Source organism: Echinops telfairi, unplaced genomic scaffold (genome assembly GCF_000313985.2).
Source record: "Echinops telfairi isolate 266 unplaced genomic scaffold, ASM31398v2 ScPeMD7_2573;HRSCAF=3158, whole genome shotgun sequence".
NCBI lineage: Eukaryota > Metazoa > Chordata > Mammalia > Afrosoricida > Tenrecidae > Echinops > Echinops telfairi.
This window is the reverse complement of record NW_022106471.1, coordinates 10,547,793-10,574,977: the sequence shown is the minus strand read 5'-3', so window position 1 is coordinate 10,574,977 and position 27,185 is coordinate 10,547,793. Positions and strand designations below refer to the sequence as shown.

At 36.5% G+C, this 27,185-nt stretch overlaps 1 protein-coding gene and 1 non-coding gene across 2 annotated transcripts in view; one reads left to right on the top strand and one right to left on the bottom strand.

Annotated features, from left to right (window-relative positions):
* USP34 (ubiquitin specific peptidase 34) overlaps positions 1–27,185 on the bottom strand; it is a 175,820-nt gene that overhangs the window by 142,689 nt on the left and 5,946 nt on the right. The window contains 9 exon segments of the mRNA XM_004710200.3: positions 1,400–2,049; positions 2,332–2,462; positions 2,975–3,010; positions 3,718–3,847; positions 4,321–4,446; positions 9,750–9,842; positions 9,926–10,007; positions 19,102–19,163; positions 21,149–21,341. Coding sequence (XP_004710257.1) covers positions 1,400–2,049; positions 2,332–2,462; positions 2,975–3,010; positions 3,718–3,847; positions 4,321–4,446; positions 9,750–9,842; positions 9,926–10,007; positions 19,102–19,163; positions 21,149–21,341 — 1,503 coding nt within the window.
* LOC115870912 lies at positions 6,801–6,906 on the top strand. The gene has a single exon (XR_004046992.1). It is a non-coding gene; the product is annotated as a U6 spliceosomal RNA (small nuclear RNA).

Sequence of the window (27,185 nt, the reverse complement as noted above, 5' to 3'; positions counted from 1 at the left end):
GGATAACAGTTGTATCAGCCCTTAATAAAATGTTAAAGAAAAAAAAAAAGAAAGAAAAACTATTGACAAAATTTCAAGTGTAAAAAAATAAAATAAAATAAAATAAAGTGGCAATTGAAAAAGAGAGGCAATACATACATATATGTAGTACATCCAAGCAACCCAATTCAATTCTGTAAGATGTGGCAAAATGCCAATCTAAAGAAAAAACTATCCTGAGAAACAACATATTCATATTTTACGGTCAGCTCCAATACTACTACTTGTAATAACATTAAGAAATAAAACCCACTGCACTGAGTCCATTCAAACTGTATCAGACAGAGCAGAACTGACATTTGCAAAGCCATAAGAATCATCATTACTCTCACTGTATAGATAACAAATTAAGAGAAAGAAATTTTATTTTATCCTTCTTCATGCGACCACTCACATTAAATTAGCCAAGAGTCATTTATTGTTGAGCATCATAGGTGTATTTCACAATAAACACATTACACTGACGCTTATACTTATTAATACCCTAAGATGCACAAAATTTATCTTTTCATTTGAGTAATATTTCCATCTAAGTCAGCAGTTCTCAACCTGGGGTCACAATCCCTTTGGGAGTCGAACGACACTTTCACAGGGGTTGCCCGATTCATAACAGCAAAATTACAGTTATGAAGTAGTAATGAAAATAAATTTACAGTTGGGGGGGTCACCACAACGTGAGAAACTGTATTAAAGGGTTGCAGCATTAGGAAGGTTGAGAACTACTGATCTAAGTAGTCTTATATCTGTTTTTAAGTATTATTACAAGGAAACAAAGAACAAAACCTAAACTATTCAATATGATAGCCACTAATCACAGGAGCCTGGCAGACTGCTAATTGCAAGGTTGGTAGTTCAGACCCAGCAGGCACCCTCTGGCAGAAAATTGAGACTATCAGCTGCTGTAAAGATTTACAGCCTTGGAAGCTCTATATAAAGTTGCTATGAACTGGAATCAATTGGAGAGCAATGGGGTTTTCGTTTCGGTCACTTAACACCACTATGCATCAAAGAGGTTAGTCCAAACCAGCATAGGTTTTTAATTATAAAATACACACGCAATATTAAAAGCTTACTATGAAAAAGCAAAATACCCCATGAATAATTTTTATATAGACTATATATAAAATTATATGTATAAACATTATTGAATATTGAAAAGTTGTTTCACCTCTTGTATTTTGCTTTTTAAAATGTGGCCACTATTAAAACTCAAAATTACCTCTTTGTGGCTTGTATTTACAAAGTTATATTGCTATTGGACAGCACTAGTCTTTAACACCATGTCACTGAATAAATAAAGGTCGTAGTTACTTCCCTATTGAAAATATAAGCTGGATATTTTTATTTTAGGTAAACTTACCCATCATGGTGGTGGTGGTGGTGGTGGTGGTGATGATGGTGGTGGTGGTGGTGGTGGTGGTGGTGGTGCTGGTGGTGGTGCTGTGGCCCAATAAACTGCCGGCAATTAAATAATTCATTCCCAATAGTTTCCCCAAGAAAGTCCCCAGTACGTGCGATACAAGAGTCTTGAGAACCCTGTGCTATGTGAGCAGCATTCATTTCCCCTGAAATATCATGTTCTGCATCTTCAGAGTGTGAACAAGCATCCAACATTCGGATTCGGTTATCTACTGATGGCAGTGACTCAGTGTTAAAAACCAAGTCAGTTCCTGCTCCATTGCTGGTTCCACTTCTTTCAGATGGGCCCTGGGAGTCTCCCAAGCAAATGCCTGTTTGGCTTTCTAACTTTCTATTCCGCAGATCTGTCCCACAGCTGCTTTTAGAAGGATTGTGACCATGATCGTCATCTTCATCTTCTTCTTTAAGGGCTTCAATATCTGCCATGTCTTCTGACTGCACTTCACTGCCAGGGCTTCCAGCAGATTGGCTTGCATGGCTAGAATTCACCTCATTGCTAGATCCATCACTGTGTCCACTACTGCTCCCAGGACCACTGCTGCCATCTTCACCACTATTGGCAGTTTCATCAGAACTTCCCTGCATGGATTCCTGAATTCAGAAACAGATTTATATAAATATTTAAACTACTAGCAAAAATGTAACGAAATGCATCCACACATACTTCTTAAAAAGGTTGCTATGGTCTTTCTTATTTGTTTGAACAAAATAAGAATGAAAATAAAGAACCTCAAAAAAACTTCCTTAAATGTACAGTCAAGAAACGAAAAAATATCTCAACATGGATTGTTTTTTTTTAGCCCCCGTTTAAATGATACAAATGACAGAAACCTACAAATACCATGAAAAGAGGGAGAAATGCTGTTTTCATACCTCTGTGTCTGAAAGTCGCTGTTGTACATGTTTGGTTCTATTAATGATTTGCTCATCCATTTCAATGTCACTGCCTCCGCTTTGATGAGTATCACTATTATCACTGCTTTGAGGACTAGCTGCAGGTGACCCTACATAAAAAGATTTTGTTTTTATTTCTAATTCAAGTTACCATGGACCTAAGACATTATTGTTAAAGTCCTTGACCTATCTGTCAGTGCTTTATACCAGTAGCCATGAAATAACCTGGAAATATGTCAACATTTGCCAATCATTTCTAAAGAAGATATACATATTTCAATAACAAGTCAAGAAAAAGGGGTCATACAGATGGATAACTAGTCGGGGTTTACAGTTCCTGAAAATGAACTTTATAAAACTGATTAAGGTCCACTATTATATAAAACCAGTTAACTCTACAAAATCACCACAACGTGGGGAAGGAGCTGATATTAAGGGCTGAGGTAGAAAGCAAATGATTTGAGAATGACGATGGCAACAAATGTACAAATGTGCTTGACACAATGGATGTATGTATGGATTGTGCTAAGAGTTGTACGAGCCCCCAATAAAATGATTTTTTTTTAAATCACCACAATGAACTATAGGTCATGTTGCCATGCATTTCTATGCCTCAACTTACAAGGTGATGGAGCTGCTCTTCTGAGCTCTTCTTCCTCTGAAGGAAAAGGGAAAAACAGGAGGGAAACATTCTAAGTGACTGTGCTGCTTTGGACTGCATATCAGTTGTTCTTATTACACAATCAACAGAGATACACAGGTGGGGAAACTTGTAATAATGTTAAGTTCCCACCACTTGTAGTAGTTGTGGGTGCCTGCACAGAAAAGCCTAAGAAAAGAGTAGTATATGATATCAGGAGAAAAACTTGGGGTAAAAGTAAAAAAAGTTTTAGAAAGCCCTTGAAAGCTATACATGTAAAGATACACACAGAGCAGCTGACACAGTAGAAAATTTTGAAACTGAAAAGAAAGAATTGCAATTATTATGTTCTGGCCTTAGATTATTTCTAAAACAAAGTCCACCCCACCCCGGCCCAACACAAAAGATACAAGTTTTTATGAAATAACTTTTCTGGTTTGGGGGGGAAAGATGACTAATCATGTAGAAAAGCAGGTGATTAGTCAAACTTTTATTTACTGTCCTTTACTTGAAGCACTAATATGTATCAGAAGCATTCATTCTACTTTTTATTTATTTATTTATTTTTTTCATTCTACTTTTTAAATCCTTTTAGCACATACATTCTGGTTCACAAACTCATTTTCAAATTAAGGCTGACTTGGAAGAACTTAGCAGAAATACTTCAAACTTAAGATTAACAAATTTTTGACAAGTTACTACAGAATGTGTTATACTTTACTAACCTTTCTTATTTCCAATGGGAAGATTAGTATTTAATAAGGATGCAAAGGAACTCTGTTTGGATAGCTGAGCTTTAGCCGCTAGTGCATTATTCCATAATGCCTTAATTAGCATGGATGCCAAGTACAATGTCTGCAAGGGGAAAAAAGGAGAAGGCGAAGTCAGAGGCTTTTAGGGCACAGCAGCAACAAACTTAATACAACTTTTTTGCCTATTTAAAATCAAGCCTGGTAAACAGAGATTAAGGCACTCAGCTGCCAACCCAAAGGTCAGTGGTTTGAAACCACGAACAGCTCTGCAGAAGAAAAATGTGGCAGTAGGATTCCATAAGGAGTCACAGAGTTATGTGAATTATATGCCAGTAAAACTGCTGGGGAAAACAGAAAGAATCACAGGTTTGGAAACGCTATGTGGCATTTCTATTCTACACTATAAGACTGGTCTCAGTCAACAGCAGTGGGGTCTCTGGTTTGTGCCTATGAAATCACCAATAAACTACATAATAAAAATAAACTACAGATACTAACCACAAATAAATACTAAGCCACAGATAAATTTTCATGCCAAAAAAAACACAAACTACCGTGATGTTCAGAATGTATTACCTGTTCAGTATGAACACTTGGCTCAAGAGCTGAGACTAGATTAAGGAGATGTCTAAGTGGTACAGGGTCCAAATTCTTGATGAGTGAAGGAAATAAGTCATGTATATATCGACTACAATGTTTCAACTAGGAAATAAAAGCAGACACAACAGTCAAAAAGAACTGTTCCACATAAATCAATCAGTTGATATTTTTTTTCAGTTATATTTTTTCAATAAAGCCGAGATGCTAGCCAATACACTCATATTTCTAATATGCTGATAAAATGATGATCTCTAAATATAATAAATGATGCTATATAAAATATATAAAATTCTGCTTAAACAGATTGTCAGATTAAGATGTATCATAATCACAAAGAAACTTACAGTGGGCAGGCTCTTTTAATTGTGCGTTCTACAATGATGAGAAATACAACCTTCCTCTAGTTCCTAAAGGTTTCCTCCCCGCTCCCACTACCATGACTCGAATTCTATCTTGCAAGACTGGCTAGACCAGAGGAGGTACACTGGTACAGATAGGAACTGAAAATACAGGGAATCCAGGATGGATGAGCCCTATAGGACCAGTGGTGTGAGTGGCAAAACAGGGAGGGTAAAGGGAGAATGGGTAGGAAAGAGGGAACCGATTACATGGAACTGTGTGTGACCTCCTCCCTGGGGGACAGACAACGGAAAAGTGGGTGAAGGGAGACGTTGGACAGGGCAAGATATGACAAAATACCAATTTATAAACTATCAAGGGCTCATGTGGGAGTGGGGAGCGGGGAGGGAGGGGAAAAATGAGGACCTAATGTCGGGGGTTTAAATGGAGAGAAAATGTTTTGAGAAATGATGTACAAATACGCTTTACACAATTGATGTGTGTATGGATTGGGATAACAGTTGTATGAGCCCCTAATAAAATGTTTAAAAAAAAAAATTGTGCGTTCTATGGGAGGAGGAGTCCTGGTGGTAAGATGCCACCAGCCACTACATGAAAGAAAGATGAAGCCATCTGAACCTGTACAGGCTGAGTCTCAGAAACCCAAACAAGCAGGTCTACTCTGTTCTGTAAGGCTACGGAGTCTGAATCAGCTTGATGGCATCGGGCTTGATTTGGTTTTGGTGTTATGTAAGCAAATTCAAAGTGTACAGGAAAACTCATTAGAATTACATGGCTTGAAGTCCATGTAAAGATGACTGCGGGAAGCAGGCTCTACAGTTCACTTCACTTACCAGGAAACAAAGGAAAGGTGGGGGAGGGAGAGGATAAAGGGGAGTTGAGTTCAAGAAGAAAGAAAATGTTAACTGATTTTGGTAGCAACTGTACAATAATGCTTGATCTGATAGAACTATGGAATGTTATGCTATCTGTAAGAGCTCTCGATAAAATTATTTTAAAGAGTGGAAAAAATAAAACAAAAAAATACATACTCATATATATTAAAAGTTAGCCACCAAAAACTCTTGGAAAGACTACATGATAAAAAAAATCTAACTGACAAAAGATTACATCTTAGAAAAGATTAAAAACAAAACCATTTCTAATAAGAAAATGAACTACAAAGAGCCTTAATAGAAGCCCTGGTAGCATAGTGGGATGAGCTGCTAACCTCAATACCAGTAATTTGAAACCACAGGAGAAAAGGGAGGTTTGTCTAGTCCCCCAAAAAATTAAGTCTCAAACCCACAGGAGCAATTCTAGTCTGTCCTTGAGTTGGAATTGACTTGACAGTGGTGAGTTTTGGTTTGAAGAGACTTAGTGGCTTAAAAGTTCAACATGCTCAGATGCTAACCAGGTTGGTAATACAAGCCCACCAGTTCCTTACTTTAACTGTTATAGTTTAAATGGGAAAATTTTGGGGTTCAGAAGAACAAATTTAATGAATACTAAGAGATATAGAAAGGTATGACAAACAGGGAGGGAAGGGGAAAAATGAGCTGACACCAAGGGCTCAAGTGGAAAGCCGGTATTGTGAGAATGATGAAATCAACATATGTACTACTGTGCTGAACACAAATGATGTATGTACAGATTGTGATGAGTTGTATGAGCCCCCTAATAAAATGATTATTTAATAAAATTTAAAAAAGAAAGGTATGACAAGAAAACAGCAGAATAAGTGCAGTTTTCTATAGAATGGGTTGTATAAAAGAAGGGTCTATATAAAGGCATGGATCTTAAATCTAGATATGGGTACCTCTTTCAATTTCTCATTTAAAAGATTTAGGAACTGAATTCCTGATGAGACTAAAGAAATAAATCTATGTTGCTGTGCTTTTATCTAACCCATAATAAGTTACCAGACAAAAATCTAATGGATAAATATTTCACTGCACCCAATAAATATCTACATGTTAAATAATCATCTATACATATCAATGGTTAACAAAGGTCTATAAAAAGACTCAATTACATTTAAAAAAGAGGAAGAAAAAAAATCAAAGTTTTGATATATAAGAGGACACTCATGCTAATTGTTCCATAAGAATCAGAGAGTGCTTGCTTCGGTGGCACACACTGAAAATCGGAAGGATACAGAGAAGATTAGCATGGCCCCTGCCCAAGGATGACATGCAAATTAGTGAAGCGTTCCATATTTTTACTTTTTTTTTTTTTTCTGTTTCCTTTTTGAATGAGGCTTTTCTGGTTTGTTACTGTTTGGGTGGTTGCTTGTTTGTATGTTTTTCTTTTTTGAAATCCAGGATAGGTATATCTATAGGGACAGTAATTGCATTGATAGTTTCTTGGGGCTATGGCAGGGGAGGTTGGGGAGAAACAAGGAGCTAATGAATGTAAGAAGAAAATAGATTGTGGTGATGATTACACAACTGTTTTTTATGTTTAAATCATTGAATTGCTTGATATGCAAATTATGTCAATAAAACTTGGAGAAAAAAGCAGAAAGGCATAGGATCCAAAGTTTCCAATTTAAGACGTGGGGAAAAAATGGAAATGCATTAACCAAATTATACTGCAATGCTCATAAAGCAGTAATCTAAATATTATCCCTAATAAAAAGAGTATGTATCAATATTTCAAAACTTTGAGATCTCTACACCTTTGTAATAAGCCTGGTAAGAAAAATGGTTAAGCATTATGCTGCTAACCAAAATACAGTAGCTCTGTGGAAGAAAGACCTGGTGAATTACACTGCTATAAATATTACACCCTAGAAAATGCTATGAAGCAGTTCTATTTTGTCATATGAAGGTCATTAAGATTCAAATGATGAGGGCAACAAATGTATAAGTGTGCTTTACACAATTGATGTATATATTGTGATGAATTGTATGAGCCCCAATAAAATGATTTTAAAAAATTCAAAACTGACTCAAGGTCACTAACAACAACCCTTGAGTGAAATAAATGAATCTCTTACCCACACAAAATAGTGATATTTTTTATTAATAGTAATAATAATAATTATAAGTGTGCTTTACACAATTGATGTATGTATTGTGATGAATTGTATGAGCCCCAATAAAATGATTTTTAAAAATTCAAAACTGACTCAAGGCCACTAACAGCAACCCTTGAGTGATAAAATGAATCTCTTACCCACACAAAATATTTTTATTAATAGTAATAATAATTACTAATACGTAATCAGATGATATTTAAGTTCCCTTGCAAACCACGAGGAAATTTAGTTTCCATCTAATGACATAAAAATCTACATAAGAAAAGTCATTAGCACCACTAGAAACTATAACCATCACCCCAAAGTTTTATAAATTTATGAAAAACCCCTTCAAAATATTTTAACAGTAAATTCCAAAAGAGTTATAAGAAAACTATTTCAGTCCTATGAATATAAAGATATTAAAGTGGAAAGATAGAATAAAAATTCACTTATAAACCCAGGTAGCCAACCTGTAGGCTATGGTTTACCAATCCCTTGTATGACCCTAACTAGATAAACCAATGTGTCAGTCTAGGAAATCAGAAAACTAACCTAATCAGCGTAAATGCAATATCTCAATATATGAGAAAAAGAATTACTGAATAGAAGAGACAATTATGTAACAAAAATATTTTTTAAATTAAAATATTGAGTGCTAGATCAACACATGACATCGGAAACAATAAAACAGAATTCTCAATCTTGCAGTAAAGCAGACACTTCAAGCCATCACATAAAATCCATAGGCCCAAAATAAATTTCTTTAAAATTCAGCCACAAATTTTAAACTGCACACCAAAAAACCATCTTAGGCAAACCAAACCATTCATGAATTAGAATAGAGTCATATCTCATGAAGACCAAAGACCAATATTGCCAATATAAAAAGAGCTTTTAAAAATAATAAAACAAACAGTCCTGACTAATAAAAGCACCTAATGTGAATAGCCCCAAAATAGAAAATTGGCTCACAAAGATTTGCAACCTAATTTATAATAAAATGAAAACACCAATGATACCACTTTTCTCCTACGTTAGCAAAGATCATCATGTGCTTAAAGATATGTCATTCGGTGGAAGCTATTAACAAATGGTGCTGTCATTCAACCACTATCAGCCACAAACATCCCATATATACTTGTGTATAAACCGAGTTCTCCAGAACGTATTTAATGCAGTTTTTGTGGTAAAATTAGGTGCCTCGGCTGATATTCGGGTCGGCTTATACTTGAGTATATACAGTACTTTAACCAAATAGTTTTAATTATAACTAGGAATTTAGCCCACATAAAGATGTATGCAGGCAAAGTGACTATAAATTACTTATGATAGCTTGTTTATAACAGAAAAGCTTTGGAGAAAATTAATGTCCATCAACAGACTATTAAATTCTGTGTACATAAAATGAAAAGTAGTACACAGTCTTAAAAGCAATCTGCAGGATAAATTGCTAAATGAGAAAAGTCAGGTCTGACTAATATGCTAGACTTTGGGAAAAGAGGAAGAGAACAATACAAATGAGGTATTTTTGTAGAGACTCTTTGATTAACTTAAGAGAACAAGAAACTGTATGTGTGAAAGAGACAAAAATGAGTACTGTATCCTCATACACATTTACTTTATAGATTTGGAACCATAAAGGATATATACCTATTTCAAAAAAATTTTAAACAAAACAGTATAATAGAAAAGAAGCATACCATAAACCACAGATAAATAAACAGAAAAGCGGCATACCAACGTAACTTTCAGAACGATACACATGAGACTGTGTAACTGAGAACAGGAAAAGGGTCTGTGTTAAACCAACAGGATTTGTGAAGAGCCTACAAGTGATCAACTCTGATTTCCTTCAGGTCTACTAAGGAACATATTCAGACATGCACTCTGAAGTCAGATTTTACAGGTTTTCTTTCCAGCTTATTCATTTCTTGGTCTCATCTATAAAATGGAAATGATAATATAACTTACCTCATCGGGGAGGAAAGGCACTTAGATTGTAATCAGGAGAAACTCAATAAATGTGAGCTGTTAATATTACCTGTGCTGCAGCCCAAATGCAGTCAATATGCTGAGTACTTAGCCGCCCTTCTGCTGCCAAAAAATTCAAAATCACTTGGCACTGTTTGATAATCTGGAAAAGAAAAAGTTAGTTTACTTAATTAAAAAAAATATTCTCCTCTTATTAGAGCAGAAAAAATCCTATCATCAACAAACCTCAATATGTAAATTTGGTCCAAATATATGCTCGACCACATTGTTGCTAATAAGCCAGTCTGCAAGTTCTTTTGCGATGGACCTAAAGTCAGACAATAAACACAGTTACCTTTTTGAAAAGGAGGTAAAAGCTGAAGTAAGAGGAGATGGTGCCTATCATCAAACTTTTAATCTTATCCTTTCCTATTATTTAAAAGGCAGAATACGTTGAAAATCCAAATCAGTTCATCAAAAGATAACAATTAACTGTTCAAAGTATCACAAACCATAACAAAAAGGCAATATAAAAAAATTCTAATATTGTTTTAATATAACAACTAAAACTAAGGATAACAACTTCAACCAGATACAGAGATCAGAATGGCAAGTGAAATTTTATTTAGTGGTATTGTTTTTCATAAGTCAAGCGCTTGACATAACACAAGGAAGACTTCCCACTATACTCTTCATCGGGCGTCCTCAAACTGCGACCCACAGGCCACATGCCAGATGTTTTTGCCCCATTTTGTTTTTTACTTCAAAATAAGATATGTGCAGTGTGCATAGGAATTTGTTCATAGTTTTTTTTTAAACTATAGTCCGGCCCTCCAACGGGACTGAGGGACAGTGAATTGGCCCCCTGTTTAAAAAGTTTGAGGACCCCTGCTCTATATGTTAAGATAACATAATGAAAGCAGGTGACGTAAATAACTAATAAAAGAATTACACCAAAACCCAACTTCAAATTTCCTGGCTCCTGGCTCTCAAAAATTCCACTAGAGGTGGTCTTTAAGATATTAATTGCCCCCCCCCCCAAAAAAAGATATTAATTGGCTATTTATCAACTTCTCTGCCTTTTGAAACATTAACTTTCTATTTTAAAGCAGCAGAGTCCCTGCATAGTGAACACAGTTAGCATGCTTGCTGAAAGGCTGATGGTCCTGGAAAGAAATGTTTGGCAACCTAATTCCCAAAGATCAGCTACTGAAAACCCCATGGAGCACATTCGACTCCTGACAGCCTGTCACCATGAGTCTCAGGTGATTGAAGGGAAACTAATTTTGCTTTTAAAATAATCCCTCATTTTCTAGTAAAATCTGCCAATCTTCTAAAATAACTAATTGACATAAAATTCAACCTATAATTTTAATCATAATTTACTTTGGATTTAGCAGTGGGTTGTTTCATTTTGAGAGCACTAAGATCAAGGACAAACAGTAAACGGAGCATAAAGTACACAACTTGTGTTGAACCATGAATCTGTATCTGTGAATCCATCACCACTATCATAATGAAGACACAAACTCACAAGCTCATTTGTGCACTTTGTGATCCAGCCCTCTCCAATTGTCCACATCCCATTCCCTCAGCAACACTGTGCAACTGTCACTATGCTACAGTGGTTATAAATAATAACAATTAATACATATTGCATATAGACTGGGTGAATTTCCTATAATTCTTTATAGTTATATACAGCATCTCTCTCAATCACTTATTACCTAGCTAATTTCACTCAGTATTAGTCATCCACGATGTTATATTGTTATATATACCAACAGTCCATACCTTCTTACTGCTATCTTTATTGTTTATATATGTCACATCTTGTTCATCGAGTCAACTGATGAGTATTTACGTAAATAATCATCTAGGGAACTAATGGTTGAGTTGTATAATACTTGTATGTTTTCAAGAAACTCCCAACTGCTCTAGGTTTTACAGACCATTGAAAAGGTCCTATATCAGAAGGGTAGGGGAAAGAGGGAGGTGAAGAGGAGAGGAAGAAGAAACCAATTGAAATGATTGACACATAACCACACACACCCCTCCAGGGGGAAGAACAGAAACCATGGGGGAAGGGAGACAGCGGTGAGATTTGAAAATAATAATTTATAATCTATCGATGGGCCATGAGGGTGTGAGGGGGGAGGAGAGGGGCTAATACCAAAGGCTCAATAGAAAGTAAATGTATGGAAAAGAACGAGAACAACATATGTACAAATATGCCTGATACAATTGTTGTATGGATTTTAATAAGAGTTGTAAGATCCCCCAATAAAATGATCTTTAAATTAAAAAAAAAAAAAGGAAGAACGAAAAGGTCCTTTACTTTTGATAATCTCAAATCCAGTGGTTCTAAACCTTCCTAATGCCGTGACCCTTTAATACAGTCCCTCATGCTGTGGTGATGTCAAACCATAAAATTATTTTTGTTGCTACTTCATAACTGTAATTTTGTTAGTTATGAATCGTAATGTAAATATCTGATATACAGGATGTATTTACATGGTTACAAATTGAACATAATTAAAGCATAGTGATTAATCACAAAACAATACGTAATTATATATTGTGAAATATTTATGTGTTTTCCAATGTTCTTAGGTGACCGCTGTGAAAGGGTTGTTCGATCCTCAAAGCGGTCATGCGCACAGGTTGAGAACCACTGCTCTAGTCTATTCAACTAAGTTATCCACAATAATATGTGGTATAATCTTAACATAGCTAGCCACCAAATCATTAAAAATAGAGAGTAGAGAATGGTATACAGAATCTAAGAACATGCATCTAAATATAAATATTATGATAGACTACAAGGGGGTGCCCCCCAAAAAAGAATTTTTTTTTCCAAAAGCTGTTTAAATTTTTTTACAAAACAACCGCATCACCTTCAAAGTACTCTTCATTACACTTAATAGATTTGTCAAATCTGCAATTCCATTTTTGGAAACATTTTTCAAACATCTCTTTGGAGGGCTGACACCACCTCCCTTGTCAAATCGCTGTCCTTTCATGTCCCTCTACATTTGCAGAAACAAAAAAAGTCACATGGAGCAAGACCAGGTGAGTACGGTGCATGGAGCAAGAGAGGCATGAGGTTTTTGGCCAAAAAAAATGGTGCTCAGAGGCGGCTGCGTGAGCAGGTGCATTGTCGTGGTGGCAAAACCAGTCCCATCTGCCACGAATCAGGCCTTTTTATGCCATACACTGTTACACCATCTTTTCAGAACTTCTAAATAGAAAGCTTGATTTAACAGTCTGACCTTGTGGAACAAACTCCAAATGCATTACAGTCAACTTTTTCGTCCATTCGGTAAGTTGACGGACATCCAGAAGGAAGTTTGTCATCAATCAACATTTCACCTTTTTTGAAATGAGAAAAGCACTCATACACTTGAAGGTTTCCATCATACTGTCCTTGTAAGTTGTGTTCAACATCACAACAGTTTCTGTGGCATTTTTCCAAAGCAGGAAATAGTATTTCACAGCTGCATGCTGTTCTCTTAAATCGACCGTCACAAAAAAATGAGGTTCCTGACAAGAAATCATGTCATTGTAAAGGTGGGTGAGTGCAGAGGAGAGACTCAGAGTCCATCGGTGGCAACAGAACACCCCCCTTCTGAGGGGTTTTGGGGAGGAGACAAGCTAATCAGGGTGCAGGGTGGCAACGATGAAATATATAGCTTTCCTCTAGTTCTTTCATGCTTCCTCCCCCCCATTATCATGATCCCAATTCTGCCTTGCAAATCTGGCTAGACCAGAGGATGTACATTGGTACAGATAGCAACTTGAAACACAGGGAACCCAGGATAGATGACTTCTTCAGGGCCAGCTGTGAGAGGGGCGAGGCCTGGAGGGTGAAGGGAATGCGGGGTAGAAGGGGGGAACCAATTACAAGAATCGACATAAGTATAGCCTCCTCCCTGGGGAATGCACAGCAGAGAAGAGGGCGGAGGGAGACATCAGACTAGGTAACTTATGAATTATGAAGGGTTCAGGAGGGAGGGGGGAAATGAGCAAACGATACTGAGGGCTAAGGTGGAGAGCAAATGTTTTGAGATTGATGAGGGCAACAGGTGTACATAGGTGCTTGACTCAGTGGATGTATGTATGGACTGTGATAAGAAATGTACGAGCCCTTAATAAAATAATTTTTAAAAAATGAAGTTCCTGAAACTGCTTTTCCAAAAAAATTCACTGTGACCAGAGAGAACCTTCCCAGATGACATCACTGCGTGCACTGTTAACTCAGAGCAAATTGCTTGATGCTTGCTGATTGGGGAAAATTGCATACTTTGAAAGCTCTGCTCCGCCCAGCACAATTCTTTTTTTTTTTTTTTTTTGGAGGGGGTACCCCCACTTGTATATAACTTCTTAACTAGATACGTATATACACATGTATATGAATATTGGGGTAAATTGCATGGTCAAATTAAAGATGATGAGCTCCTATACACAATTAAAGGTAAAAAGGAGCTGATGTCAAGCAGTTCAAATAGGAAGAGAATGTTTTAAAACTATGGTAATATTTGTACAATACTGCTCGATGTGATTGAACTATAGAATGACATGATATCTATATTCGGCAGCAAGCCTATGAATAATCTTATTGTTACATAATTAATAATTAACAGAATGAATTGATAATTAAATAAAGCCAATCATTCTTATTCATCAGTATAGTTGAGAAGTAAATGAAGTACAATCATAAGCACTCATTATCCACAATGAATTCCCAAAGTAGAAGCATTCCCTGACAAATAGAAATTACTTTAAAAAACAAGAAAACACCAAAATCACTGCCATCAAGTCATTTCCGACTCATAGCAACTCTGTTAACACTGGGCAAAACTGTCCCTGTGGCTTTTTGAGACTTTATTTCTTTTCAGGAGTAGAAAGCCTCATCTTTCTCCCATAGAGCAGCTGGTAGTTACAAACTGCTGACCTTGCAATTAGCAGCCCAATGTATAACAACCCCTAAGTCACAGGGTTTCTCCTCAGAGAAATAGTTCATTCTAAAGTTATTTAATTACAGTGATTTAATACTTGCACTATTAAACTTTAATCAAGACAGAATGCCCTAGTACATGAAGTGTTTGATTAACTTAGCCTTTCTAGAAGCTGTTGATAAAAACCTCAAAATATTTCCTTTACTGAAAAAGGCAGCCGAAATAAAATTAAAGTTTAAAAAACAGAAAGAAAGAAAATTAAAGTAAAACATGAATTTTATTTTGGAAAGTGACTTTTTAAAGTACACCCATTTGAGTACAGTAAAAAGGGAAAAATTCCAAAACATGAGATTTTAAGACAGAAGTGCAATATTTAATGATGAAAACCATACTTAAGCAATATTTAATTAGAGATATAAATAACCTTGAGAAGAAAAGGGCCAGTAAGCGCATTATATAGGACGGATGATCCCTTCAGGACCAACGGTGAGAGTGCTGATAGCAGGAGGGTGGAGGGAGGGTGAGGTAGAGAGGGGGAACCGATTATAAGGATCTACATATAACCTCCTCCCTGGGTGACAGACAACAGAAAAGTGGGTGAAGGGTGACACCAGAAGTGTAAGATATGACATAATAATAATTTATAAATTATCAAGGGTTCATGAGGGAAGGAGGAGGGGGACGGAGAGAGAAGGGGGGGGGAGATAAGTGAGGAGCTGATGCCAGGGGCTTACGTGGAGAACAAATGTTTAGAGAATGATGAGGGTAACGAATGTACAAATGTGCTTTATACAATTGATGTATGTATGGATTGTGATAAGAGTTGTATGAGCACCCAATAAAGTGGTTTTTAAAAATAATAAAAAATGTTTTAATAATTTTTTTAAAGAGCGCATTATGTAACATCCATAAACACTAAAAAAGTGAACAGCTCTGTCTCCACTGATGAGCAAAAGACAAAACTCAATAGGAAAATATACTTTTAGCGAGACCGGCTTGTCGTTGTTACCAAACCACCAACAAGCATCGCTCTGACCCAAACCCAAATGTGTTTAAAAGTTGAGCATGTGCTTAAGTTTTTTTTTTTAAACCCTAAATACACAGAAAGAGAGCCTATGATCATGATCAGAAGACGATGCTAAGTTAACAAATCCATTCAAAGCAATTTTTTGCAGAAATGCAAAATCCCAAACTAAAATTCTTATGACATTTCAAGGGTCTCAGAATAGGCAACTCATTCATGAAAGTGTAGACTAAAGTCGGAGGGTAACAAACACTACAAGAGACCTACATTGAGTCAAAACATTGTAGCGCCAGAGAGACAAACGGATTAGAACTATGAAACTAGAAATAAACACATCTAAAAAAAAAAAGAAAAAGAAATAAACACATCTATGGCTGTAATGTTTGACAAGCATGGCAACAAAACTATTTAATGAAGAAAGTTTCTTTTATACATGTGCAAAATACCATAATTTTTTTAAATAAATGGTTTTATTAGGGGCTCTTACAGTTCTTTTAACAATCCATACATCAATTTTATCAAGCGCATTTGTACATATGTTTCCATCATTTTCAAAACATTTTCTTTCAACTTGAGGCCTTGGTATCAGATCCTCTTTTTCTCCCTCCCTCCAAAATACAATTACTAATGATCTAAATATAAGGGTTGAAATTATAAAACTTTTAAAACGCAAGGGAAAGGATTGGACTTGATGTTTTCTCAGGCATAATACCAAAAGGACAAGCAACATTAACTGCCCACCCCCACACCGCACCAAACAAACAAACAAAACAAAACAGGGTCTACAGCTGACCCTTGAACAACATGGGTTCAAATTACACAGCTCGACTTAGCCAGCATTTTGGCCTTTTCTTTTAATGCCATGTGACATTGATCTGTGTGAGCAGTTCATCTCTCCAGTAATTCTGTATAGCAGTAAAGACAAGACAATCCACAGAACGGGAGATGATATTTGGAAATCGCATACATCATAAGGCTTTATAAAAAACTTCAAGTTCAAGAACAAGACAACCCAATTAAAAAACAGGCAAATTATCTGAGTAGGCAGTTCTCAAAAAAGGAAATATAAATGACTAATAAGAATAAAGCATGCTTATATCAATTAGTATTTAGAGGAAAACAAATTAATACCATAATGATGTACCTCTTTATAATCTCTGGGATGAGTATTACCAAAAATAATAAAAGTATTAGCAAGTATCACAGACTAAATTGTGTTCCCCATAAATTATGTATTGGAATCTAACTGTGTACACACAAATGTAATCCTATTTGGAAGCCACATCTTAGTAGGTTGTGTCCTACATCTAATCATTTCTAAGGTACATAAATAAATAACAACACAAATGAATGAATGAATCGAAGAACAAGCAACAAAGACAAACAGGGATGATAGAGAAGAGACAGATGCCACATGAAAACTACCCAGGAACCCAGAATTGCTGGCTGCTGAAAGCTGAGACAGACAGAAGGATCTCCCCTCCAAGAACCACACACTCTGATGTGGACTTTAACCTTCTGCAGTATGAGGCAATAAATTGTGTCCCCTGCACCTATCACACTTTTCTTACAACAGCACTGAAACACTAATACAACAAGGTTATGAAAAAGGTGAAATCCTCTTTCATGGCTGATGGGATAAAAGTGCTCACCGACGCATTTTCCTAATAGTCAAAAAGTGGACACAACTTAAGTGGCTATTAACAGATGAATAGATGCGTGAAATGTGGTAAATTCACCAAGTGAAATATTCGTTAGCAAGTAAGAACATTAAAGTTCAGGTACATGGATTAACCTTGGAGATATTATGCTGCTGAGTGGATTAATTATATACACAATGACAGATGTTATATGATCTTATGGGAAGAGACAAAGGTTATTAGTTACCAAGGGCTGGGGTAGGAAATACCAGTTACCTATATCCTAGCATAATCTAGAACATACAAAGTTATGACCAATTTGAAGTGAAAAATGTTAAGAGGGGCATAAAAAAATGTCAAAGGCGAATGAATGGTCTGGTAAGAAATATAGGAACCATACTAAAAGAGGAATGGAAAATGTAAAGTCTTTACCATAGAGAAGAGTAGAGACATAGTTTCTACTTTTCAAATTCACGAGGAGCTAAGTTTAATTGAGAAATTGGCTCAGAGGGCAGAACTAAATCAACGCCAAAAAAGTTACAGTAAAGCTAAAATAGACTCCTGCATATAATGATGCATTTTCTTGTGCCTTAAGGTTGTTCAAGTAAAAGATAAACTACCCATCTGTTTGAGATTACAAACTCAATCACTATACTGTAATAACTAAATGTATAAATATATTTCCACAAAGTTGAAAAGCCCTAAGCCTCTTGTGATCATGAGGTGTTGATGGGGTCAGGCAGCAGAAGACTCAAAACAAACAACTATTTCAATGCAAATAAGGTGGGTCAGAATGGAGAACCCCAAAGCCTATCTGCACACAATTGGACATCCCCTCACAGAAAGGTCAAAGAAGGATGAACCAGCTAGGGTACACTATAGCACCCACGAAACACACAGCATTCCTCTAGTAGTTCTTTAATGTCCACCCCACCCCCCTACCCCCAATATCATGACCCCAGTTCTATCTTACAAATCTGGCTAGACCAGAACATGTACCCTGGTACAGGTAAGAACTCTCAACACACAGAATCCAGGACAGATAAACCCCTTAGGACCAATAACGAGAGTAGTGAAACCATAAGGTAGGGGGAAGGTTGGGGGGGAAGGTGGGAGGAGAAGGTGGAGAAAGGGATAACCGATCACAATGATCGAGGGACACCCCCCTATCCCTCAGGAGGACAAACAACAGAAACATGGGTGAAGGGAGACAGCGGACAGTGTAAAATATAAAAATAAAAATTTATAAATTATCAAGGGTTCATGAGGGGGCGGGCGGAAAAAGAGGGGCTGATAAAGAAAATGTTTTAGAAATGTTGATGGCAACATATGTAAAAGGGTAATTGATACAACAATTGATGAAAGGATTGTTACAAGAGATTTAAGAGACCCGAATAGAATGATTTTTAAAATTAAAAAAAAAATGCCTTAAAAACTTTTTCCATATATGAGCTTCATTAACTGTGCTTTTCCCCCAGTAAAACACTTTCTATGAGGTCTTTTCTTTCTCTGCATGAAGTGTGCTTTCTAAAAACTTTTAGTACCACACTATTCATTCCAATTTCTTATATAAATAGTATCCTTTTACATTTGAGAATAACACTATGTGGTTTCAATTACTTTTTAAAATTTGTAGGAAAATGTTTCAATATACTCTTCTGAAAACTAATTAAAGACTACACAAAAATGAAGCCACAAGAATATTTAGTACACATTTCATATAAAATTACAATTATATTTACCATATAAATGACCACAGTTAAATGGTTTACTTATGCATAAATTAATGTTCTTACTTACGTTTCTGTGTCTGAAACCAAGGATTCATTATTGCACACATCATTAAAGGTATGAAGTTGATTCTACGATTAGAGAAAAGAGTATTAATTTTTCTTCAAAAATGATTCTTGAACAAATTACCAAGTCTCAATAAACATGGCAAATTGATTAAGCAATGTAGATTGTAACTAACAACCAGATAAAAATTATTTTTAAATGATACAGCTAGAAGTCAAACTAACTGCCATTGAGTCAATACTGGCTCATAGCGACGCTATACACACAATTTTTAATAAGCACAACACTTTCCTTTATATTAAATCACAAAAAAACTCATTCTACAATATTTATGCTTTATTAGAGAACATAAAGCTGAATAAAGAAAAAAAACAAAAATATAATGCAAGACAGCAAGCAGCACAACATTAGGGACAAAGTTTCAAGTATATATTATTAAGACACAATTTAGCTGTATCACCACCAACAGTATTTTCTGCTTTTACAAAATCCAGGACATGAATAAATGTGGCTACTTCAGAAACACTAGCAACAATTTTATAAAATCAAAAAAATACCCTAACAGTAAAAACATATCTTCTTTAAAAAGTTTTTAAACCTGGTAAAGTGAAGCATTATTTTACCAGAATAAGTTGGTATGAAAATTATCAGACACACACACATCCACACAAGCACATTCCAAAGCCAGGACCAATCAATACATGACATCCTCAGTTAAAAGACATAAACGTCAACAAAGACTTAAACTTCATCTCGGATAATTGGTATGCTATAATTCATAGTTTGCAACTAAAATACAATGTCAGGCTAAACATGTAAAGCAATAAAGTTCATAGTCTAGGCAAACTGAGAGGAACCCTGGTGGTACAATGATTAAGCACTGGGCTGCTAACTTCAGTCAGCAATTCTAAAGCACCTGCCAATCTGCGGGAGAATGATGAAGCGTTCTACTTTTGGAGAATTAGTTTTGGAAACCCCCAGGGGCAGTTCTAGCATGTCCTATAGAGGTGCTATGAGATGGAACTGACTCAGCAGCAGTGTGTTTTTGAGAGGCAGACTGGAGAAAACATTCCACAGGGCTCAGCTAACTATTCAGCTCTAACAAATTATTGTTAAGCAAGTATATAGACTCAAGAACCCTAGGTCTTCCTCCCTTACCCTCTCTCCTCCCCCTCCCCACACCACCTCCCCAAAAAGCCCAAATATTTATTTTTATGTTACTTATTTATAATATGCAATACTGTAAAAACCAAACAAATATTTCTGTTAGAAAAATTTAGTCTGGGGCCCAATAATCTTTAGCCTCTGTGTAGAAAATAAATGAACTCCTTATAGTTTTTGCCACCTCTTTCTCTTCTCTGAAAACACTGCTCTCTAAAAGTGAAACACTGCAAGTTAAAAAAACCAAACAAACATGGGGCTAGAACCTAAAATCAAACAAACCTAACAAATACCATATATACCCAAGTATAAGACGACCTGAATATAAGCAGAGGCACCTAATTTTACCACAAAATTGCATTAAAAATGTGCTGGACTCGGCTTATACACAAATATATACGGTAAATCTAAGCCTTGGTTTGCAGGCTTGAGAGAGAAGGAAATACAGCAGACCATCTGGAAGACCAGGTAAAGCAGGGTGTGGATCATGTTTGGCGAGATGGTTGTTGTTTGGTGCTATCACGTTAGAGCCAACTCAAAGCAAACCATAGGGGCCAGTTCCTACCCTTACCTAGAGGGCCGCTATAAGTCAGGATTGACTCAATGGCAGTGAGTTTACCTTACAGAAAACACTGCCAATGCAAACCAGACCCACTGCCATTGGACTGATTTCAACTAACAGTGACAATAAAACAGAGAACTACCCCCATAAAATTTCCAAGGTTGCAAATCTTTAGGTTGGCTTCCAACTACCTATCTTTAAGCGGCCAACCTTTTGGTTACAGTGAAGTGCTTTAACCACCATGCCACCAGGGTTTCTTGCTTCACTAATAAAATGATAGTCTGGAAGGCAAACAAACAGACAAAAAATAAGGAAAAGCTTACTTACTGTTATTTGACTCAGCCCAGCCAACCTCATAGTCAAAGTAGGGGACATAAAGTATTTAAATGCAAGATCTAGGCTTTCTTTATCAAAGCATAGTGTCGTATCCAAAGGTTCTTTCACTGTACTCCACATTAAATCAGCCATGTTGCGAGCAGCACTCTGGCGTAACTCCTGATCAGAGAGCTTGCATAAATATCTAAAATGATTCAGAAAGAAAAAACAAAAAGCTCACAAAATATTTCTTAAAACCATTTAAATAATTCAGCATTTCTTTATGCCAAACCACCAAAATATTTAGTACTATAGAACCTGGAATCCTGAACCATAACACTTCTGATCTAAACTATTCCTGAGGGATAGTAACAGGATTGTGGCCCATGGCAGTACACTATAAATCTAACTGAAACCAAAACTTCAGAAAGCCAGTAATTTAACATTGGATTATGCACCTCCATCAAAGCTTTGTGGTTCTCTAATACACATCATGTACACAATTCTAAGTATATGGTGCTTAAATTTATCCTGCTTTAGTAAATGTCACCTGATTTTACAGAAACACACATCTCCTACTTCTCAGTGTCACGCATCTTTAAAATATGTACATTTTAAAACACTATCTTTTTTGTTACTCCAATCTCTTTGGTTGCTTCCTCTTCCAACACTAGTGCACCTCAGAATTCATAGACTGCCAAATGGTCCTAAATCTTTCCCATTCTTGTATGCAAAAGTCTTCTAAATATGACCCTGATACTTCTTTTTCTATTCAAGAGGAGGAAGTTAGTTCTCTACCCCCTTGAATCTGGGATTATCAGGCAACCTACATCGGTTATATTATCAAAAGTGACATAAGCAAAAGCTTATACAGTATTTTAGCACTGGGTTTGCCCTTTTTTGTTGGGAATGTTTCCACTACCAAATGAAGGGACCCAGGTTAGCCTGCTCAAGAAGACAGAGCCATTATTCAGCTGACATCATGCCAAGTATTTAATAAGACAGTGTGCCTTCACCCTGCTACCCACTCTCCAAGATTAATCAGCATGCCTACACCAAGATATGTGAGTGAGGATATCTCAGCTCATCAGTGCTAGCCAAGTCGGTCAAAGATCAATGCTTTCACCGCTGCTATTGAACATTATTCTGACGTTCTAGCAATAGTAAAAATAAAATAAAAGACATCAAAATCAGGAAGGGCAAAATAAAACTATCTCTATTCACAAATGACATGATCCTCATACATAGAAAAGGGCTTTTTTAATTCACAAGTTTTAAATCATAAGAGCAGATAAATAATCTAGACAAAGTCACAGTGACATGTAGCATACAAAAACCAGTTGTGTTTCCAACATACCAGCAGTGAACAAGTTGAACTACCTGAAAAGAAAATTTGCAATTGCATATACAGCAGCATATAAAAAAATAAATTACTGAGGAATAAACTTAACTAGGGAAGTAAAAGATATGTACGTGTACACTAAAAACCTTAAAAGACTCTGAAAGAAATTAAAGAAGATCTACACAAACTGAATGAGATGCCATGATCAAACAATGGAAGATGTCGGTAACTCCCTAAAAAGCAACAAGTAGAATTCAATGCACTATCAATCAAAACCCCAAAAGCCAGGTTTTTAAAATTATTTTCCAACTTGCTTAACTTCATTCATTTATTAATAATTATTTCACTAATTTGTCATGGTCCTGCCTTATCAAGTCAGTTTTATAGAAATATAAAAGTCGATTTTCAAAAGGACAAGGAGTTAAGACCAGTACAACAGAACTGAAAATGCAAAAAATAAATCCTTATCAATGCCTACTGATATTCAACAAGAATTCCGTGTTCATCCAATATGAAAAGCAAAAACTGCTCAACAAAAGGTGCCCGGGACATGGAAGAAGCACACAAGCCTGTGAGATCATGAGGTAGGTGTCCACGTCAGGTAAAAAGCATCAGAAAACCCATAACAAACAAACAAGGAGCAGAGACCCCAAACTCATCTGTAGACAATGGGACAATCCCCTCATAGAAGGGTCACAAGGAAGGGATGAATGAGTCAACCAGGGTGCAGTATAGCACTGATAAAACACACAATATTCCTCTGGTTCTTTGAAACTTCCTTAACCCACACTTCTCATGACCCCAAGGCCTGCCTATCACTGCCGGCTAGACTGGAGCATATACACAGGTACAGATAAGAGCTCACAACACACAGAATCCAGGTCAGATAGACTCCTCAGGTACAGAAATGGCAGTAGCGATATGAGGAGGGTAGGAGAAAAAGCGCAGAAAGGAGAAAAGGGGGAACTGATCGCAGTGACATATAACCACCACCACCCAGAGGGACGAACAACAGAAACGATGGGGGAAGGGAAGCAGGGATAGGTATAATATATGAAATATTTTATAATTTATCAAGGAGTCATGAAGGTCGGAGGAGGGGAAAAAGAGCTGATACCCAGGGCTCAAACAGAAAGCAAATGTTTAGAAAACGATGGCAACCTATGTATAAATATGCTTCATACGGTTGATATATGAATAGTTTTAAGAGTTGTAAAAGCCCCCAATAAAATGATCTTAAAAAAAAAAGGGGGGGGCCGGGAAAATTAGATGAATACAAAAGAATGATACTGGGGAAGAAAAAAAAAAGAATGATACTGGAACAATACCTCACACAGTATATGAAACTCACTCAAAAGAAAACAATGGCCTAAATATAAAAACTGAAGACTTTATGACTTTATACTCCTAGAACAGTGGTAAAGTTTTAGGGAAAACCAAAATGGATATGAGATTCTGAAACTTGCTCTTCAACACAGAGCAGCTAAAGCAAATATAAGAAATGAATTCAAGAACTAAACAGATTTCATCAAAGGGGAGACGGAGAGGCAAAAGTAGAATAAAATGGGCAGAGACATGGATTCGGAAAGCCACAAGGAACCAACAACTCAGCATTTCTCAGGGCGAAAGAACTGCAGAATATACTCAAACCTATAAGCACAGTATAGAAATTTTCTATCTGCAAAATACTGAATGACACAAGCAGCATCAAAAGATAAAATCACTGTACTAATGCTCCATATTCAACCATGTCAAGAGTAAAAGAAAAAGACCAAGCTGCACTGCAGGCATTGGGGCAAAATAAAATCCAAAAAACTAACTGCCATCAAGCCAATTCCTACTCATAGTGACCCCATAGGACAGAGAACAAATAGGCCCTTTGGGTTTCTGGGGCTATAAATAAAATTTTTTTAAAGTCTCTTTTTACTCCCAATGAACAGCTGGTGGGTTCAAACTGCTGACCTTGCAGTTAGTAACCCAAAGTGTAACTCACTACACTACCAGGGCTTTTATTCTGGAGGAAAACATGACTCCAAGAAATGACACAGTATCAACTGAGATATTTCAACAAACATGCAATGCTCCAATTCAGTGGTTCTCAACCTGTTGGTCGTGACCCCTTTGGGGGTCCAACGACCCTTTCACAGAGTTCACCCAATTCATAATAGTAGCAAAATTATAGTGATGAAGTAGCAACGAAAATAATTTTACGGTTGGGGGGGTCACCACAACATGAGGAACTGTATTAAAGGGTTGCATCATTAGAAAGGTTGAGAACCACTGCTCTAAGTGCTCATTCATCCATGCCAAGAAATTTGGTTGACAGTTACCTGGTCAACCAAGTGAGTATAGATCCATATTTGTGTCAATTCCAAAGAAAACTGCTACAACACAATGCAGAAATCATAAAAAATATCATTAATGTCAAACTTAAGTAAAATTTTGCTGAAGGTAATTAAAAATGGCTGCTGTGGTGCAATGATAAGGAACTGTGAGGCTTCCAAGGCAACCTTCAAAGGGAGCCTTAGAATGAGGAGCATCACTGCTATCAGAGGGATCTCGGCTGAAAGCGGAGACTACCAGGAAGCAAGATGTTGACGTGCACTTCACTGACTACACAAAGGCACATAACATAACAAATTAAAAATAATATTACAACGAAAGTGAATCCAGAGCACTTAATCATGCTCATGAGAAACCTATACATAGATGAAGAGACAGTCACTCCAACAAATAAAGGCATGCTGCATGCTTTAAAATGAGAATTCTTTAACTAACTGCAATATACAGATTACACAACCCTGCTTGCCGAAAGCAAAGAGGACTTGATGCACTACTGATAAAACTGAAAGACTAGGGCCTTCCATATGAATTACACCTCCACATACAGAAATAGCCATCGCTACAACTGGAATAGTATCATCATGAAAAGTGAAGCAAAAAAACTGAAGTTGCAGTGGATTTAACTTTAGTGGGACCCAAAACCAGTGCCCTCAGAAGCAGCAGTCAAGAAATCAAACAATATACTGAACTAGGAAAATCTGCTGGAAAAGATCTTTTTAATATGGTGAAGATCAAAGATGTCATTTTTAAAGACTAAAAGTGCACCAGACTCATGTCAAGATATTGTCAATCACTTCATACACATGTAAAATCTGGACAATACAGAGCAAAAGACTGAAGAATACTTGATGACTTTAAATTATGGGGTTGAAGATTATTGAAATGGACCATGGACTGACAGATCAGCCAGAATGCTCCTTAGAAGTGAAGATAGCCAGACTTTGTCTCCCATTCTTTTAGACGTGTGATCAGAAGACCAATTCACTGGAGGAGGACATCACACTTAGCAAAGGGTCAGTAAAGAAGGGAAAGGCCTGCGCTCAATGAGACAGAGTGAGGTAATGTTCATACTGACGGGCTTAAACATAGCACTGACACTACTGTCCAGTCAGTGTACACAGGATCTGAGTTGGAACAGACTCGCAGCACCTTACAATAGCAACAAAGCCTCAAGACCTTACCTTGTTTTTGATGATGGATGTTTTAATATTTTACAATTGAAAAGTCAAAGTTTGAAATATTACCAAGGACAAAGGCCAAGATACATATCCTCCCACACTGATGGGAAGTTCTTTCTGCTTGAAAATATTATCTTTAAATGTGTAACTTAAGATTTATATGAGAAAAAAGATTTATATGAGAAAGCAATACGTATGATATTCCTGGATTACATGTGTTAGATAAAATTGTATGTCAAAATTTTTACCCTAAATGTTTTTCCAAATTTGTATTCCTTGTTTTACAAGAGTTAGCTTTATAAATGCCACTTTACTATTACAAAAGGCATGCATTAGTTTTGCTTTATAAATGCCACTTTACTATTACAAAAGGCATGCATTAGTACCCATTTACATTGAAGGAAAGAATTTCAAAGATGATTGCAATTTTACAACGAAAGACAGAATGTGATTCCAGCAATCGGTATTTGTTTTTCTGTCAGCTATTAAAAAGGCAGTGTGCCAGCCTGTGTGATCACAAGGTGCTGACAAGGTCCAGGTATCGTGAATCGAAGACCCAAAATAATCATACCGATGCAAACAAATGGGGTTGGAGTGGAGACCCAAAGCCAATCTTTAGACAATTTGACATCCCCTCACAGAAGGGTCACAAGAAAGGGACAAGTCAGCCAGGATGTAGTATATCACCAACAACACACACAAAATTCCTCTAGATTGGTTCTCAACCTTCCTAATGCCGTGATCCTGTAATACAGTTCCTCCTGTGGTGGTGACACCAACCATAAAATTTTCACTACTACTGTTATGAATCGTCATGTAAATATCTGATATGCAGGATGTATTTTTATTATTACAAATTAAACATCATTAAAGCATAGTGATTCATCACAAAAACAATATGTAATTATATATTGTAAAAAAATTACAAAGAAATGAAATTTTGTCTTGAAGCTTAGTGTAGCGTGAATAACAGTCTTCATGCTAAGTACTCACATGTGGTTGTATCTGCATCTGGGCGGATAGAGGAGCTGTGTCTCAGTTCTTAAGACCATAGGAAATGTTTTCTGATGGTCTTAGGTGACCCCTGTGAAAGGGTTGTTCGATCCCCAAAGGGGTCGCAACCCACAGGTTGAGAACCACTGCTCTAAATCTTCCTCCCCCCAATATCATGACCCCAATTCTACCT